Source organism: Herpailurus yagouaroundi, unplaced genomic scaffold (assembly GCF_014898765.1).
Source record: "Herpailurus yagouaroundi ecotype Mexico unplaced genomic scaffold, PumYag 160, whole genome shotgun sequence".
Taxonomy (NCBI): Eukaryota; Metazoa; Chordata; class Mammalia; order Carnivora; family Felidae; genus Herpailurus; species Herpailurus yagouaroundi.
The window spans coordinates 25,640,877-25,656,341 of NW_024412401.1; the positions used below are offsets into that span (position 1 = coordinate 25,640,877).

Genomic DNA, 15,465 nt, shown 5'->3' on the forward strand with positions numbered 1-15,465 from the left:
TTAAACCCATAGCTTTTAGCACGTTAATAAAACTGCACAACTACTAGCAAGGCTGTCCAAGGCAGGGCATTTTTATTGATGTAAATAGATTTGGCGATGGATTTATTGAATGTATTACTGTTTGGTGGATATAGAGGATGCTGAGTGTACAAGTGACAAATATTCACTTAATCACATTTTTTTTTAAGACTCTTAAGTGCTCCTCTAACTGCTCACTAAGATTCAGTTATTTTTTTCAGGTAAATAAGGAGACCTAATTCAGTGTTTCTTAAAATGAAATCCACAGACACATTCTCAGAGTATTTTGAGACGTCTTTCCCTTTAAAAAGAGGAGTCTAACTCCTTTTAAAGGGATGCCAAGAACTTATATGAGGGGCCAAAGTATAAAATGTCAAGAAAGGAGTTTCAAGATTGTTAAATGTGGGAGGCCCAAGCAGATGAAAGCAGACATAAGCAAATCAGAAGCAAAACGGGGAGGTCGGTAGGTAGAGGTGAGGAGACTTCTAAGCCATCATTATTAGGAGCTTGATTTCCTGTACTGGGGTAAGGTTGTGTAGTTGTATCGTTTGGCCCAACATAAAGAGCTAAGGGCATGGTGGACTAGTGACCAAATTCAGCTCTGATGGGATCTAGTTTGGCATTGTGTATAGGCAGTGATTGACAACTGACACTAATTTGCTGCCTAATTGTGATGGTGTCATTGAGTCCTCTTTACTTACGAAGCAGAATTTGAAGATACAGGAGAAGTTTGGGATTCAAACTAAGAAGAAAAGGGGAGAGGCAGGTCTGTACAACTGAGGGGCAGTTGTTGATTCCAGGATAGTTGCTGATCACCCTCTGCCTTATCTCCATGTCCATATTTAAGCAAGCTTCCTGATGTAGTGAATAAGTACTCACAGGTTTGGGCTACTCCCCAGGGTCAGACAGACCTCATCGAGTACTGGCGATTGCAGTGATAGGGGAGCATCAGTGGTCTCACGCTTAGTTCTGTCTTGTGGTCTTTTCTCCAATTATACCAAAATATTTTTGTGAAAAAATACTAAAATTATGTTTAAAATTTTTTAAATTTTATCTTATTTGGAGAGAGAGAAAGTGTGCATGAGCACTCAAGCAGGGGAGGGTCAGGGAGAGAGAGGGAGAGAGAGAATCCCAAGCAGGCTCCGCAGCGTTAGCATAGAGCCAGAGGCAGAGCTCAATCCCACAAACCGTGAGATCATGACCTGAGCCTAAATCAAGAGTCAGGCACTTAACTGACTGAACCACCCAGGTGCCCCAGTTTTTTAAAAGTATTTTTAATTTTTAAATTTTACTTTATTTTAAAAGAAAACAATCATAGAGCTGCAGTGTCCAACCTTTTTTGGAAGGAGCATTAAAAAAATGTTTCCCTGAAGATTTGGGATCACACTTGGGGTATAGAAATGACAGTAGTCCTAGCAGGCTCCATCATCTTGATGGAATCATTTGGAGACTGAGAGAAAGGAGACATGTTGGCTATTTTCCCTCTACCCCATCAGCTCATCAGGATGTGGAGGTTGATGATCACACATGTGATTTATCTGCTGGCCCAGACTTTCAGGCAAGAATGGAAAGTGTTGAGGATGTCCCAAACAGAAACAGTGATAGAAATCCAGTGTCAGAAATCCCTACAGGTTGGATATTATGAATGGTGGCACTTATGCTTCTATGGGTTGGAAGAAGAAAGCTAACATTAAACAAGTTTTGTCTGAGGAAAATAAAAACTGAATGAATGAATGAATGGCTAGGAGACATCTAAGGTTTTCATGCCCAAGAATTTTCAAGCTTCATAGAAAAGAGTTTAATATGCTTTTTAGAAAAGAAAGATGGGAGTTAAGCTTTCTTGAGAAGATGAGAATGACTTTGTAAATTTTTCTCCTCACACAGTCACTGTCTCATTTATCCTCACTTCAACTCCATGGGGTATATCATTATCCTTCTTGAGAGATGACAATATTGACACCTTGGATAGCTGGAGTAATCTGTCCATGGGCACACAGTGCTGTGATTTGAACACAGGACATCTGGCCAAAGGTTGTGCCCTTACCAGTTATGTACATACATTAGTGGGTTTTAAAGTGTGAGAATCATGGACTTGCAGCACTCATGAGAAATGCAAATTCTCAGGCTTCACCCGAAGTCTACTGAATCAGAAACTCAGGGAGCGGCCCCATCAGTCCGTGCCTTCAGAAGTCTTCCAGGCGACGCAGGCATGCTCTTGAACACATGAGAACCATTGCTGTACTTGTGTCCGACAGAAATGTGAAAAGGAAAACTGATAAGGGACTTTTTCAGGGATTGTGTTAGAGATGTCAAGATAGCAGTGGAGAACACAGGAATGAAGGGATACCATGAAAGGTCTGACAGTGAAAAGGTACCCACTTGGTGTATGGGAAGGGAAGGAATGTCAGTAATGCTGACAGGAAGCAACTGTGGGGAAAAATCAGCTGATTGCATTTCATGTTCTTGAATGACAATTGGAGTTAGAAGAGTGTTACATCTGATTCCGTGTAAGTTAAGCGGGCAAATACTTCAGGATTAAAGTTGAATTATTTCACAGTCATTGTAGAAGTAGGATTTACCTGGGATCAAAGAGGGATTCTCTTCTTTTTTTCAGTGAATTGAAAAAGCACCTGAACAGTCTATATTGATGTGATGGTGGTTACAGGTGTTTATACATTCATCAGAACTCATCATCCTATACCCTTAAAATGGGCACATATTGTAGGTGAATTGTCTAAATAAAGCTTTTTTAAAAGTGGGCATGTGCTCCTGTGGCAGGTAATGAGTTCCTGTCACTGGAGGTGTTTGAGCTGAAGTTCAGTAACCACTTCTGAGAAATGTAGTGGGGCTTCACACCTTTCAGGGAAAAATCATTCCTTGTGCCCAGAGATTCCATGAGTCACAAGGTTGCCGTGTCAGAGTAGGTGCTGCCGTGTTTCATAGAATGCCTTATTAATATATTTGATCGGAAATATTTTAACTTGTCATGATTTTAAAATGTATTAAAGTGTACAGGTGTGAGACTCAGGACAGTGAATTCATCCGCAGCCCCCTACTGCATATCACAAGTGGAAAGATTTCATGACAGATCAAACCATATTGTCTTCTCGTTCCTAAAATGTAATAATTTGTATTCATTGGATCTAAGCATGTTTTACTCCTAAGGGAGATTTTCCTGTTTTAAATCTTTGAATCTTCAAAAAAGGTAACTTAGGAGAAAGGTTTTTTGTTTCATTTTGTTTTGTTTTGTTTTTCATCAACCTCCACATGACACGTAAATGCTTATTTGGATTTTTCTTCTCTTACAAAGTAGTTCATTTGGAGAATAATATGTTTGTATGTTTGAATGGATTTTAGTGTGAGATCCTTTTTCTTATAAAGGTGCCACCCTTTTATTACCTAATAATTAAGTCGCCCTTTTTTTTTTTTTTAATACAAGTGAATTTGTACTTTCAGCATAGTTTATCAGACACTATTAATGAACCACTATTCAGACAGCAAGGCTGCAGTACACGGGACCCTGATTACAGGAATTAAAGTACTGTGTATTGGCTGACTGCTGCTCCCCAGCAGGACTGCTCACTCATAATTCCTTTGCATCTAGTCTCAGCAGGAGAAGATTGACAGCATTGAAGACCATGTCAACAGAGCTGCTGTGAATGTTGAAGAGGGAACCAAAAACTTGGGGAAGGTAAGATTCTGCTCCTGCTGACAAATCAATGGTACTCTGGCTCCCAGGAATCTCCAGTATTAACCCAATTGATCTGCTCTCTTTAATGTGGAGGGAACCAGCAATTAAGGAAATAAGGAACAAATGACACATAGGTAGTGCAAGAAATCAATGACTGTTGTAATATTTTACTCTCAAGATTCGTTCTGTCGGGAGAGAAATTTTTCAGAGAATAAACCAAAGCCCCACTAGAAGACATTTTGGTGTTATAAGGACATATTTGCAGAAGTGCAGGGAATGAAGTAGAGGGTTGCCAGAATCCGGTAGGGGCAAAAGTGTAAGGATGTGACCGTACGGGTAGATGGGACCATCTGTTTTCCATAGAATATTGCTTTTAACCCCAGGTATACAGCATGGAATAATCTCTGTGCAGCATAAAAGCTTTGGGGGTATCTATAGCAGCTGAAACTGTTGAAATAAGCCTGCTAGATAGTTAGTGGATTGATTGTTTTGCAAGTAAAATCAATTTGTAGCAGTCCACTTTTTGTAGCTCATCTCTCTGAGTTCTGAGATCAGGAGCAATTGTAGTACCTGTGGAATACTTCCCCCCACTCCCCAATCTCTAGGGTTAATTATGTACCAGGAGTTAAAGAGGCATTGCCAGGAGTAATGAGAGGAAAATGCACATCACCACAGGCAGATATTCTCAACTCAATTTCTAAATTGAATTTTTTTTTTTTTTTTTTACAGGCTGCAAAATACAAGCTGGCAGCTCTGCCTGTGGCAGGTGCACTGATCGGAGGAGTGGTGGGGGGTCCGATTGGCCTCCTTGCAGGCTTCAAAGTGGCAGGAATTGCAGCTGCACTTGGTGGTGGGGTGTTGGGCTTCACAGGTGGAAAACTGATACAAAGAAAGAAACAGAAAATGATGGAGAAGCTCACTTCCAGCTGTCCAGATCTCCCCAGCCAAACTGACAAAAAATGCAGTTAAAACCCAACTTCAGTCTTATTGGCGCCAACATGTCTATCCTAATGAGGACCTTTGCTGCTGTTGGACACTCAGTCAGTTTTGGAACATGATTATATCAAGATAGTGGCTGTAGATGTTCAAGTGGGATTGAACTGTGATAAGTGGATATATTTTGTTGTTTGCTGGAGTGTTAATGGAGATGTTAGAGATTGAGGAGCCTGGGATGAGGGTGTGTAGTGTTGTCGGGTAAAGTTTAAAGACTGCCAAGGAGCAGGTTTTCTGCCTGGAAATGTGAAAATTGAGCTTACAACTCTGATAAGACTTGAGATGTATGGACATGATGGGTTATGGAAGACTAGTTTATTCTATAACCCTGACTTGGAGACCCTAGGGTTAAGTATCTTATAAATATGTTTGTTTATCTCCCAAACATAGGAGATTATTTGGCCCATTAACAAAGAAAAGAATGGGGAGTTTAGGAGCCTTTCTTATCAAATAAGGAAGTCGGGATCTCACGAGGGGGAACAGGTGAGCTACATGGTGGAGTCCATTTGGTGAACCTTATTGCAGTTTGGTCACCTGTATTTTCTGGTGACGGACACTAATAGTGTCAGAAAATGGAAAGAGAGGTGCAACTTCTCTTTCAGGTAACTTAATTTGTGACACTGGCTTCTTTTCTGAACTCTTCTTTCTGTCTCTCTTTAAATAAAGAACACAGAATCTCAAGTGGTAGGAGACTATTAAGCCAGTCACTGAGCTTGCTCTGTCAGTCTGTCTCTTAACCCCTCAAAGATCCAGTGGCCTCTGCCTTCCCTCCCTTGTAATTTTGAACAGTCCTTTGACTTGTGGGGTGAATTCTACCCATGTGTAATGAGGACTTTTCTCATAATCTGCTTTCTTTACTGTCTCCCATCTCTGTTTCCTTCCAATCATCCTTACTTGTAACCTCTAGGTGAAAGAGAGAAAAAAAGGGAAGAGAAATCTCCAAATATTTCCAACATTGTTAGAGTTTGAGGTAAAAAAAATAAATAAGCAGAAGGTAGGGGGACACCGGATCATTTCTTAGGGACGTCTTACAGTTTCAGGAGACTGATGGCCCTGCCACACAGGACTCTCTGGCCCTAAGTCTTTCTGGCTGGCCCTTGGAGGAGGGCTTTCTACCTCACCTCTGTTATGGCCATCCTTTCCCCAGGCTCTGCTGTCTCCTGTGCTTTCCTTTACTTTTCGCAGCTGCTATTTCTTCCCAAGAATGGCGTTCTTGCCTGCCTTTTCTCACATTCAAGATGATAGACAAAGCCTGGTGCCAAGACTCCGTCCTCACGAAGGATTTGTGGTGCTAATCCCAACAGAGCAAGCATGGCCCAGCCTAACCTAGTGTCTGTCTTATCACATAGCAAAGGGATTTTAAATTTGGGAGAAAAGAATTCAAAATCACAGGTAGCCTCATTCTGCACCCCCAACTCATTTGAAATAGGAAGGAACTTCCTTTTGCCTTAATTTTTACTGTTTTCTGAGAGCAGAGGAATGGGCACCTATACCACCAAATGTGTCAGCTCGGGAACCAGATTCCTCAGGTGGTTGAATGGTTTATCACTTCTCTCTTGTTGAGTTTACTCTTAATAATTTTTATTAATTCTACCTTTTACTTCTTTGTCTAATCTAAACAGACCTTTCTCTCTCCCACTTTCTTGACGGTCACTAATGAATCTTTTTTTTCCCTTTTATTTAAATGCAAGTTAGTTAACATATAGTGTAATAATGGTTCAGGAGTAGAATTAGTGATTCATCACTTTACGTCCCACTCACCAATGAATTCTAATGAAGAGAAAGCACCATTTCTTACTGTCATTCAACAACTGGAAAATATCAAGTATTGCTAACTGTTGACTTGTATCTTTAGTATAATGCCAAGAAGGAAATGCTTTGAATAAGTGTTGGATTCTAATCCAGTATTTGATATTGGATTCCTGTAAGGTTGGGATATTTGGAACTCCACCTTTTTAAATATTTTCTGATCCTCGCTGTCCCTTTAACAGAGGGTATTCAAACCAGAGTGAGGATCAGAATCACCCAGGGTCCTTGTTTAAAACAAGATTGCTAAACTTCAGTCCCATAGGTACTTCTAATAATGGCCAATCTGGCCTGGCCAGCCAAAATTACAAATTTAAGGTAGAGTTACATCAAGATTGAGCTGTGTCATTGAGTTCTGTAATTTCTAGTATTCTTCCCTTCATTGTGGCCCAGTCTTCATCTCGACATATTACTCCTACTCTGCCAACTTGGCTATGCGTTTTAAGCCCACCTGCTGAACAGCACCAGGGACTAGTTTTACACTGGAGCTGGAGGAGGGAGGAGGCCTGTAACTGAAGCTCACATTTCGTCTGGGGATCTCATTTATACTCCCACTGCATGTTCCCATATAGACCTTTGGTTTTCAGTAGTCGTCAGGATCGGAACATTACTCTAGCAGTCTTCATGTTCAGGCAAGTTACAGCCCTTTTAAAAAGTTTTACAATTTAAAATTATTTAGAAATTGTATCTAATTTCCCCATAATAGAACTTAATAGCTAACTTTTTGTAGAAATTTCTTGGAAGTGTTTAATCAACCTATCAAGTGTTTAGAGGTATAAATTAGACAATATGACACAGAAACCAATCTTAAACTGAATTTAATGCCCTACAGTATCAGATTAAGTTCATCTTCTCTGTGATTCATGTCTTATTTTTACTAGATCACATTAGAAGATAAGGGGCACTTTGATTAAGTTCTTAAAATTTACAGAGGTACCAACTTCCAGTTATAAAATAAAGAAGTCACGGGTGAAAAGTACAGAATGGGGGTGGGGAGAATGTACTGAGGCTCATTTGGATAAAGGCAGTGCTCCTAAAGACTGTTTTTCCTGAAGACTTTTGTGATGTAACAGTTTTGAGAATTTCTCTGTAGAGCAGAGACTTTGAAACTTTTTGGTTGTAACTCACAGTAAAAAATGCATTTATATCAAAACTCAGCATATGCATAATGGAACGACATTATGTGTAGGGTACTCTGATGCTTTTTATTGTTTCAGTTTTAAAATATGCTGGTTGCAACCTACCAAATTGATTTCATAATCTACCAATGGATTGTGACCCTTAGTTTGAAAAGAAGAAAACACCTAATGGAGGAACTGATATTTATTGAATATCTTTTGTTTTCCAGGCACTTCACTAGGCATTTTACAGGTAAGGACACTGAGTCTCAGAGATGTTACATGATTTGCAGGGGGGTATTCAGGTGTAAAAAGTTGAAGCCAGGATGTTCACTAGGTCTCTTGAACTACAAAAATTTCTATTACTCTCCTACTATGCTACTTCTGTATATAAAATTGAGGTAGGCCATTCGTCCTGCTTCAGCCAAACCCCAATTTATTCTGTAAGGCAGGCTTGCTGTGAATTTACATATGCCATTCGTTTGCAGTGGGTTTTTTTTTTTTCCTAATCTTTTGTCACAAAGTGTCCCACATCCTCAGAGTTTTCAATAGTGGCTGATGCAGAAGTACCCAGTGCTGAATTTGGTCCTTAGACTATGAAATTAAAAATGTTTCCATTCCACCTGCACATCCTACAAATTTTCTTGTATTCCATGGGTTAGAGCCATCTCTTAAGCAGTGCTTTTTGATATTAACAATGAACTCTACTGCAAAATCTATCATAACTCATAGAATCAAATGATTACACTCCTTTAAAATGGTACCCTTGGGAGGCCACGCACTTACTGTAGTGATGCTAGTATTACTTAGAACATTTTTGAAACTTTTCTTTTGAAATCATCTCCAAAGACATTTTATCAAACACACAGAAAAGCCACCTCGGTGTTTATTAGTCACAAATTACACTCCCTTGTCCTTGTGACCTTTCCTCTCTCCCTTTCTCAGTTTTGCTTTTCTTCTACTGGCTTAGCTCTCCTACCCCCCTATTCTGGAGCTAGTAACCTAAGGATGCCCAGAAAGGGGGTGTGCTGGCCAGAGTTCCTGGAGCAAGAACTTTTAGTTTTTATTGATGCTGAATGCTGCAAAGGGAGAATCCTATGAGTCCAAAAACCTTTCTCTGTGGGCTGCCTGCCTGCCTGTAAGTGTCCTACGTAGTTTGCACAGGAGTAAGGACTGAATACTGGTAATATCAATCACAGGAAGTTGAGGAAGCCTGAAATATACATAAATCATGTATAACATTTTCCTCCAGTGAAAAACGGAAACCAAACCAACCTATGCTTTGTGTTAACTTAAAACTGAAAGGTCTTTCTCAGGGCCCCCTTTGCCCTTCATTGCTGCCACTTGAAATCTGGGAGGAAGAATGATGTAAAGCTTGGGAAAAAGGTTCTCCTGTGAAATGGACATGTTCTTCTCTTGTAATCAAGCATAACATGTCTTTGGTTCTCAGGTACTTATGAATGTTAGACAATGTTCGTAAGTAGTCAGAGGACTCATAAAAGGTAGGAAAGCTTCCCCGGTATCCTAAGATAATGTAAACAATTGAGGTTCTGTTTGTGTTTTTAAACAACACTTCGTTTTGTTTCTAGCAAGTGGTTCTCACTATTTATATTCATTAATTTGACACCATTTTACAGAGAAACTTCTTGGGTATTATAAACAATCAGTGGCAAAATGTCCATATGTTATCCACATTGCCACCCTCGAAGAAATTATTTATTTTTGGAGATAAAAAATATTTATGTGCAAATTTAACAAAAGAAATAAATTGAATAAAAATGTAAAAAGGTGTCAGAGGCAAATGATTTACCCAAGATCAAAGCTAGTTAGCACCACAGCTAGAATTATAACCAAGGTCTAAGAAAAAAAATCCTCAAAGTAATTTAACTGAGGTTTTGTTATGTCATATTAAGTTGCCTGCTGAGGCTTATGGACTTTCAGACCAGCTTTAACATTCCAAACCAGGCAATAGCAATAGTGAAAAGGAAATTGGGTGGGGAATCAGGAGATCAGAGGCTAGTTTTGGCTTTGTCTCTTGCATAGTAAGCTTTTTCTCAGGGGTGCCTGCCTTCTCCTGCTCCAGCCAGGGATTCGCCAACCATAAACCTTAGGGGTTAGTAACTTGACTCTCTGCATTCTTTATACATAGCCACTTACTGAGTCTTGTCAATTCTACTTTGAATGTTAGTTGCATCTACTTATAAATATATTCATGGTCATCACTCTAGTAAAAAACTGTATTTCCATACACCCCCTGCCTCATTTTCCCCAACTTTAAGCCATTCCTCACATCACTGCCACAAGAGTGAGAACTAGGTCCGTCTTCCATTTTTCTGCTGATTGTCAGTGGCTCCACTGAATACTTGATAAAGTTCAGACCCCTTCGGTTGGCATTCACAGCTTGCCATATTCCGGCCCCAGCTTTATCTCTTCAAACTCAACTACTCCCCATCTGACAATGCCACTGAGAATCAGACATTCCACAAAAATGATTTTAAAGTTTTTCTGTGAAGTTACAAACTGGCAATAAACTGTTTACATTTGTCCAGACGGAAATAATTTCTGTAATACATTTTACAGAACTAGTTAGCCCAAAAGTTGTTTCTTAAGGAAAACCTTTTGTCCCCCCAGAAGGAATTATATTCAGTTTCTTAACCTCCAAAACAATGTCAGTCCTGTTGCCTGTGTATGTCCTAGCCAAAGCGGGGGGTTTTTTTTCAGCAACATAGATACTCCAGGCTTGAATGGACCATTGTCCAGCTCCTTTGAGAAACTTGACTAATAAATATTTGAGAAAAACAACTCAAGAGTACATGTTATTCATACATTTCTCAAGTACTTGAGATTTTCTTGTATTATGGTTAATCATTAAAAAGATGTTTACCTGCGTTTTAGTAAATCTCCTAAACATAGTTTCCATTTTATTGTTAAACCCTTGATGTTAGCAAGGGTCAGCACAAGAAAAGGCCCAATGGTGAGAATTTCTACAAATTCTGTAAAGCTTACTGAATTCATTATGTTGTTGAGTGGTGCTTGTATAAGGAAACATGCAATAAAATTCATTCAACAAAGATTGGACTGAATGCCTGTTATGTGTTGAGTACCAGGGCCATATATAGAAAAATATTAGACCTGTAGAATCTACCCTTGTGAACCATTCTGGCTAATGAATTCAGATCCATAAAGCAAGAAGTCACAGTAACACATGGTAAGTACCTTAAAAGAGGAATGAACAAAGTTAAGACGGAGTGATTTGCTCTGCCTGGAAACAGGAGAGGCTTGGTGGGACATGTGTTACCTGAACAGTACCTGCAGGAAAGATATGCCTGACTGAAGACAGAGTTGTGGCCTTTGAGGTGGCAGAGGAATTGCATGTACGTAAGGCTGAAAACATGAAAGAGCATAGTGTGCTTACAGAAAACCAAGGAGTTAAATGTGAGCGATGAAGCTGGTAGGATGGAAATACAGAGAGAGTGGTATTATATGTGTTTTTAACTTAATAATTCTTTGTTTAAAGGAATCAATGGGTTGCCTTGATTCAGATCAAGACTGTTACAACCCTCAGAGTTCCTCGTTTTGCCTTCCTGGCCGGTGAAGTTGGTAATAAACCTCACCTTTGCCAGGGTTCTCAGTGTATGCAGCCTATTTGCTTTTCTTTCCCACATGCAAGAAGTGATTTGTGCTTTCTTGCCTCTCTGCTGTGAGATCCCCTGCTTCATATTGAATGCCTGCTTTCTTCCTGTCCTGCTATTCATTCCATAAATATTTATTGAAAACCCACTGAGAAATAGTCACGAAATTTACCTTTGACTGTCCAAGACTTTCATGGTCCAGTTTTCCATCTCTCTTTCTTGATCACTGCAGTTCATTGGCTCCCATTTTCACTTGGGGCTAATTCTGCGATGTTCTACAACTTCATAGTTGTAAACATCTATTGTCCGTGGTTGTTGGATCTCCCCAACTAGACTGTAAGCTGCTTTCAGGGCAGGGACTTTATCACCTGCTTCTTGGAGTATTTCATGGCATGAAATAACAGTGATGAGAAGGAAGAAATCATACACACACACACACACACACACACACACACACACACACACCAGTAGTGACTTCCAGATGACAAATGATGGGCTCATAGTACGTGTGCTGCTCCATCTTTCAGGGATATGTATGGAAATGTGAAAAAGCCTTCTAAGACCTTTCAAACCTTTGCTCAGTACCACTTTTGTATATTAACATAGGAATGAGGGATGCAACAGAAGAAATCTGGAAAATACCTCCAGCACGTGGGAGCCATGAACTGAAAATTTCAGAATTTGGAGGTAAAGGTGTTTCTATTTTTCTAATTAAAAGTCATGACTTAGGATATAGGACCTGACTCACTGAAGAAATGGTGTAGAAAAATTGGGTTTATCTTCTTTCTTACCGTAGGACTGATGGGGTCAGAATAGTAGGCACCCAAGAAGGATTTATAATCTGATGGCCTAGTATTGAGACAAAGTAGAAGCAAGATTTTAATTGCTGTGAGGCAGAGATTGGAATTCAAAAAGGGCAGAACTGAAAAGAGGTAGGCATGTGACAGGATTTTGACCAAGGTCTCTAATACCCAAGTTCTTGTACTTTACCCACCAAACAGCCTCTCAGTGAGCTGATAGGGAAGAAAAGGAATAAAGTGCTTGGCACTTACTAATTCCCCATGGACATTAACTCCCTTTCTTTCCTCCCTAGGTTTTATTGTTCATAACAGTGGCCTGTTATTTGGGTTAGAGTGAAGGTCAACAACTTGGGACTTCTTTAGCCTTCCCTTCTTGAATCGCCCCTTCCCTGTTGATACCTTGCCTATCCTACAGGGTGGTCATGAAGATTAAAAGTATTAGTACATCTTAAGTGCCTAGAATGGAGCTTGGCTCATCATAACTGCACAAATGTAAGTGGCAAGTGTTATTGTAATTGTTATTTTTAACCAAAGTTTAAAGGAACAACACATGAATGAAAAAGTATCATGGACCTGTAAGAATAGTGTTAGGGAGCCACCTAAAATGAGTGGAAACTTGATGGAAATACCAGGAATTCTTAAAAGGACTTTCTAAAAAAAGAATATGGTGTGGGCACCTGGGTGGCTCAGTCAGTTGGTTAAGCCTCTGACTTCGGTTCAGGTCATGATCTCACGGTTTATGAGTTGGAGCCTCGCACCAGGCTCTGTGCTGACAGCTCAGAGCCTGGAGCCTGCTTCAGATTCTGTGTCTCCCTCTCTCTCTGCCCCTCCCCTGCTCTCACTCTCTCTCTCAAAAATAAATACTAAAAAAAAAAAAAAAGAATGTGGCATAATGATGACAGGTGACTGGTTGGGAATAAATCTTTTTCATCTCTGATAAGAATGATATCCAAACATGATAGGGTGATGATACATCCCAGTTTACCTGGGACAGTCTTGATTTGCATCTGTTGTCGTGGTGAAATTATTACTAGTCCTTCCTTTCACTCTCACATGTCCTGGTTTGGATGATAAACTTACATGGTCACCCTATTAATAAAGGCAATGAAAATAAGTGCAAGGTTATTCCCTCCCTCCCCCTCAAAAAAAAAAAAAACTGTTTTAAAATAATTTGTTGTTTCTAGGCTTAGATTTTAAAAAACATCCTCCTGGGGCGCCTGGGTGGCGCAGTCGGTTAAGCGTCCGACTTCAGCAAGGTCACGATCTCGCGGTCCGTGAGTTCGAGCCCCGCGTCGGGCTCTGGGCTGATGGCTCAGAGCCTGTTTCCGATTCTGTGTCTCCCTCTCTCTCTGCCCCTCGCCCGTTCATGCTCTGTCTCTCTCTGTCCCAAAAATAAATAAACGTTGAAAAAAAAATAAAAAATAAAAAACATCCTCCTAAGGTTTGTGGGAACTGTGGATGTGATTATAAAGTACTACCAGTAATCTTGGGGGAACCAGAAAATAGAAAAGGTGCCAGAACACTGAACTTAGGCAAAATTCTAAAATTTAAGAGGTAAAGTTCTATTTCAGAAGCCACAGACCAGGTAATTTACTTTATAATCTAGAAAAATTCTGAAATAGACTGTTAAGCAGTGTGTTAAATCAGAAAGTCATGCTCATTATGAAGATAGGAAGAATTGATAAGTCAGAATAAATGCCCTGTTCTATTTCCCTCTCTGTGTGACAGCTTAGGGATGCCCTCTTGGGCAGTGGTTACGGCAAGAAAACAGTCACAGTACCAGGCTTCCAAGACTGATCTGATCCTCCCTATGGCATGTGCAACTTTACACATGGCATCAAGAGTGGCCATACAGCTTCCTATCACCCACCCCAGTAAGTAATATGAGACACAGCGCAAGATAGGCAAGTACATGGTCTTTTACCTGAGTGGCCCAGACCTGGGAAACAGCAGGTTAGCAATACCTAGCAATGCTTTGCTATTACAGTAAGATATTAAGAGAGAAAAAGGACAGCTGCTATTAATTCTCTTGGCAGAGTGCATTCTAGTTATGATGTTTTCTTGTCCTTTGTTCATTTATTATGGAATTTGGCTTTTTTTTTTTTTCATCATAGAATTACTGATCTTACAGTGCTCCAGGTTGCTGGGAATACAAAGACATGAGTTCCTGCCTTCATGGCACTCACATGGTGATAAGACAAAGGGATACGTGTACTTCCAACAGTGTGTACTAGACTGGGTATTCTAAAATACATAAACAAAGGTTTGTGGGACCACAGTGGGTGAGAACTGTCCTGGGCATTGGAGGATGCATAGAAAGAATTTATTAGGCAAGGTAGTGGGGAGGAGGAGAGAAGAGGACATTTTATTTTTATTTATTTTTTTTTTAATTTTTTTTTCAACGTTTTTTATTTATTTTTGGGACAGAGAGAGACACAGCATGAACGGGGGAGGGGCAGAGAGAGAGGGAGACACAGAATCGGAAACAGGGTCCAGGCTCTGAGCCATCAGCCCAGAGCCCGACGCGGGGCTCGAACTCACGGACCGCGAGATCGTGACCTGGCTGAAGTCGGACGCTTAACCGACTGCGCCACCCAGGCGCCCCATGAGGACATTTTAGAAAAGCAATTTGTAAGCTGCACTCTTCCTCTTCCTCTCCAAAGCCTAAGGGCAGGCCAGTCCTCCCCCGTGTGCTCTGTGAGATGGAGCTTCTGACACTTCAGCTAAAGGCCAGGCTTGAGCTGTCAGCATATGGATTCATGTATCTTCTCATTCTGATTCAAGTACAATTAAGTAACATAAAAAATAACATTAAAACTGGAAAAGCTTGTTACTGGTCATCTGGATTCAGAGTAAAATGTTCACACTATGATATTTATGACAAGTTGAATTAGTAAGAGGTCTAAAATATAGAAATATTTTATAAATATAGTTTTATTACTTGGAAATACATACAAAAATTCAAACACAGCTAAAAAACAGTGGCCAAGCAGAGGTCCTATCCAACCTGTTTTAATGAACACATAAAACAGTTGTCATCGGCATAAAACAATTTAAGTTCTGAAACAACTTACTGTCTTCAGGGTCTGTAAATATTGGGCTTAAAAATTGACTACTGTTTTCTTATCACCTATTTAAATCTTTTCTCCAAATATAGACTATTTAAACATTTGTTTGGTTCAATGAGATGTTTTATTTAGAAAAATAGCTAAAGCCATTTAACTACAATTATTTTGAAAACTGTAATACTATTCATTTCCAGTCTTCTATCACCTATACATTTTGCATGATTTCTCAAAAATCTCCAGTAGTTGCTAAAAGAAAGCACTTGTAACTTCCAGCAGCTCTTTGGGACACTGAAGTTTGGTCTTAAGAGCCCTGACATTTTTTAGTTAAGGTGGCAAGAT

At 39.9% G+C, this 15,465-nt stretch overlaps 1 protein-coding gene and 1 long non-coding RNA gene across 2 annotated transcripts in view; both read left to right on the plus strand.

The window, feature by feature from the left end:
• Window positions 1-5,689, plus strand: part of STX17 (syntaxin 17) — a 65,635-nt gene extending 59,946 nt beyond the window's left edge. The window contains exons 7-8 of the mRNA XM_040481816.1: window positions 3,623-3,709; window positions 4,439-5,689. Of these exons, the coding sequence (XP_040337750.1) occupies window positions 3,623-3,709; window positions 4,439-4,678 (327 nt within the window). The 3' untranslated portion in view covers window positions 4,679-5,689. The remainder of the gene's footprint in view (window positions 1-3,622; window positions 3,710-4,438) is intronic.
• Window positions 5,690-6,745: 1,056 nt separating this feature from the next.
• On the plus strand, window positions 6,746-14,415 carry LOC121034744 (uncharacterized). Its single transcript, XR_005792592.1, has 3 exons — window positions 6,746-11,945; window positions 12,352-12,550; window positions 13,787-14,415. It is a non-coding gene; the product is annotated as an uncharacterized LOC121034744 (long non-coding RNA).
• The last annotated feature ends 1,050 nt before the right edge of the window (window positions 14,416-15,465 follow it).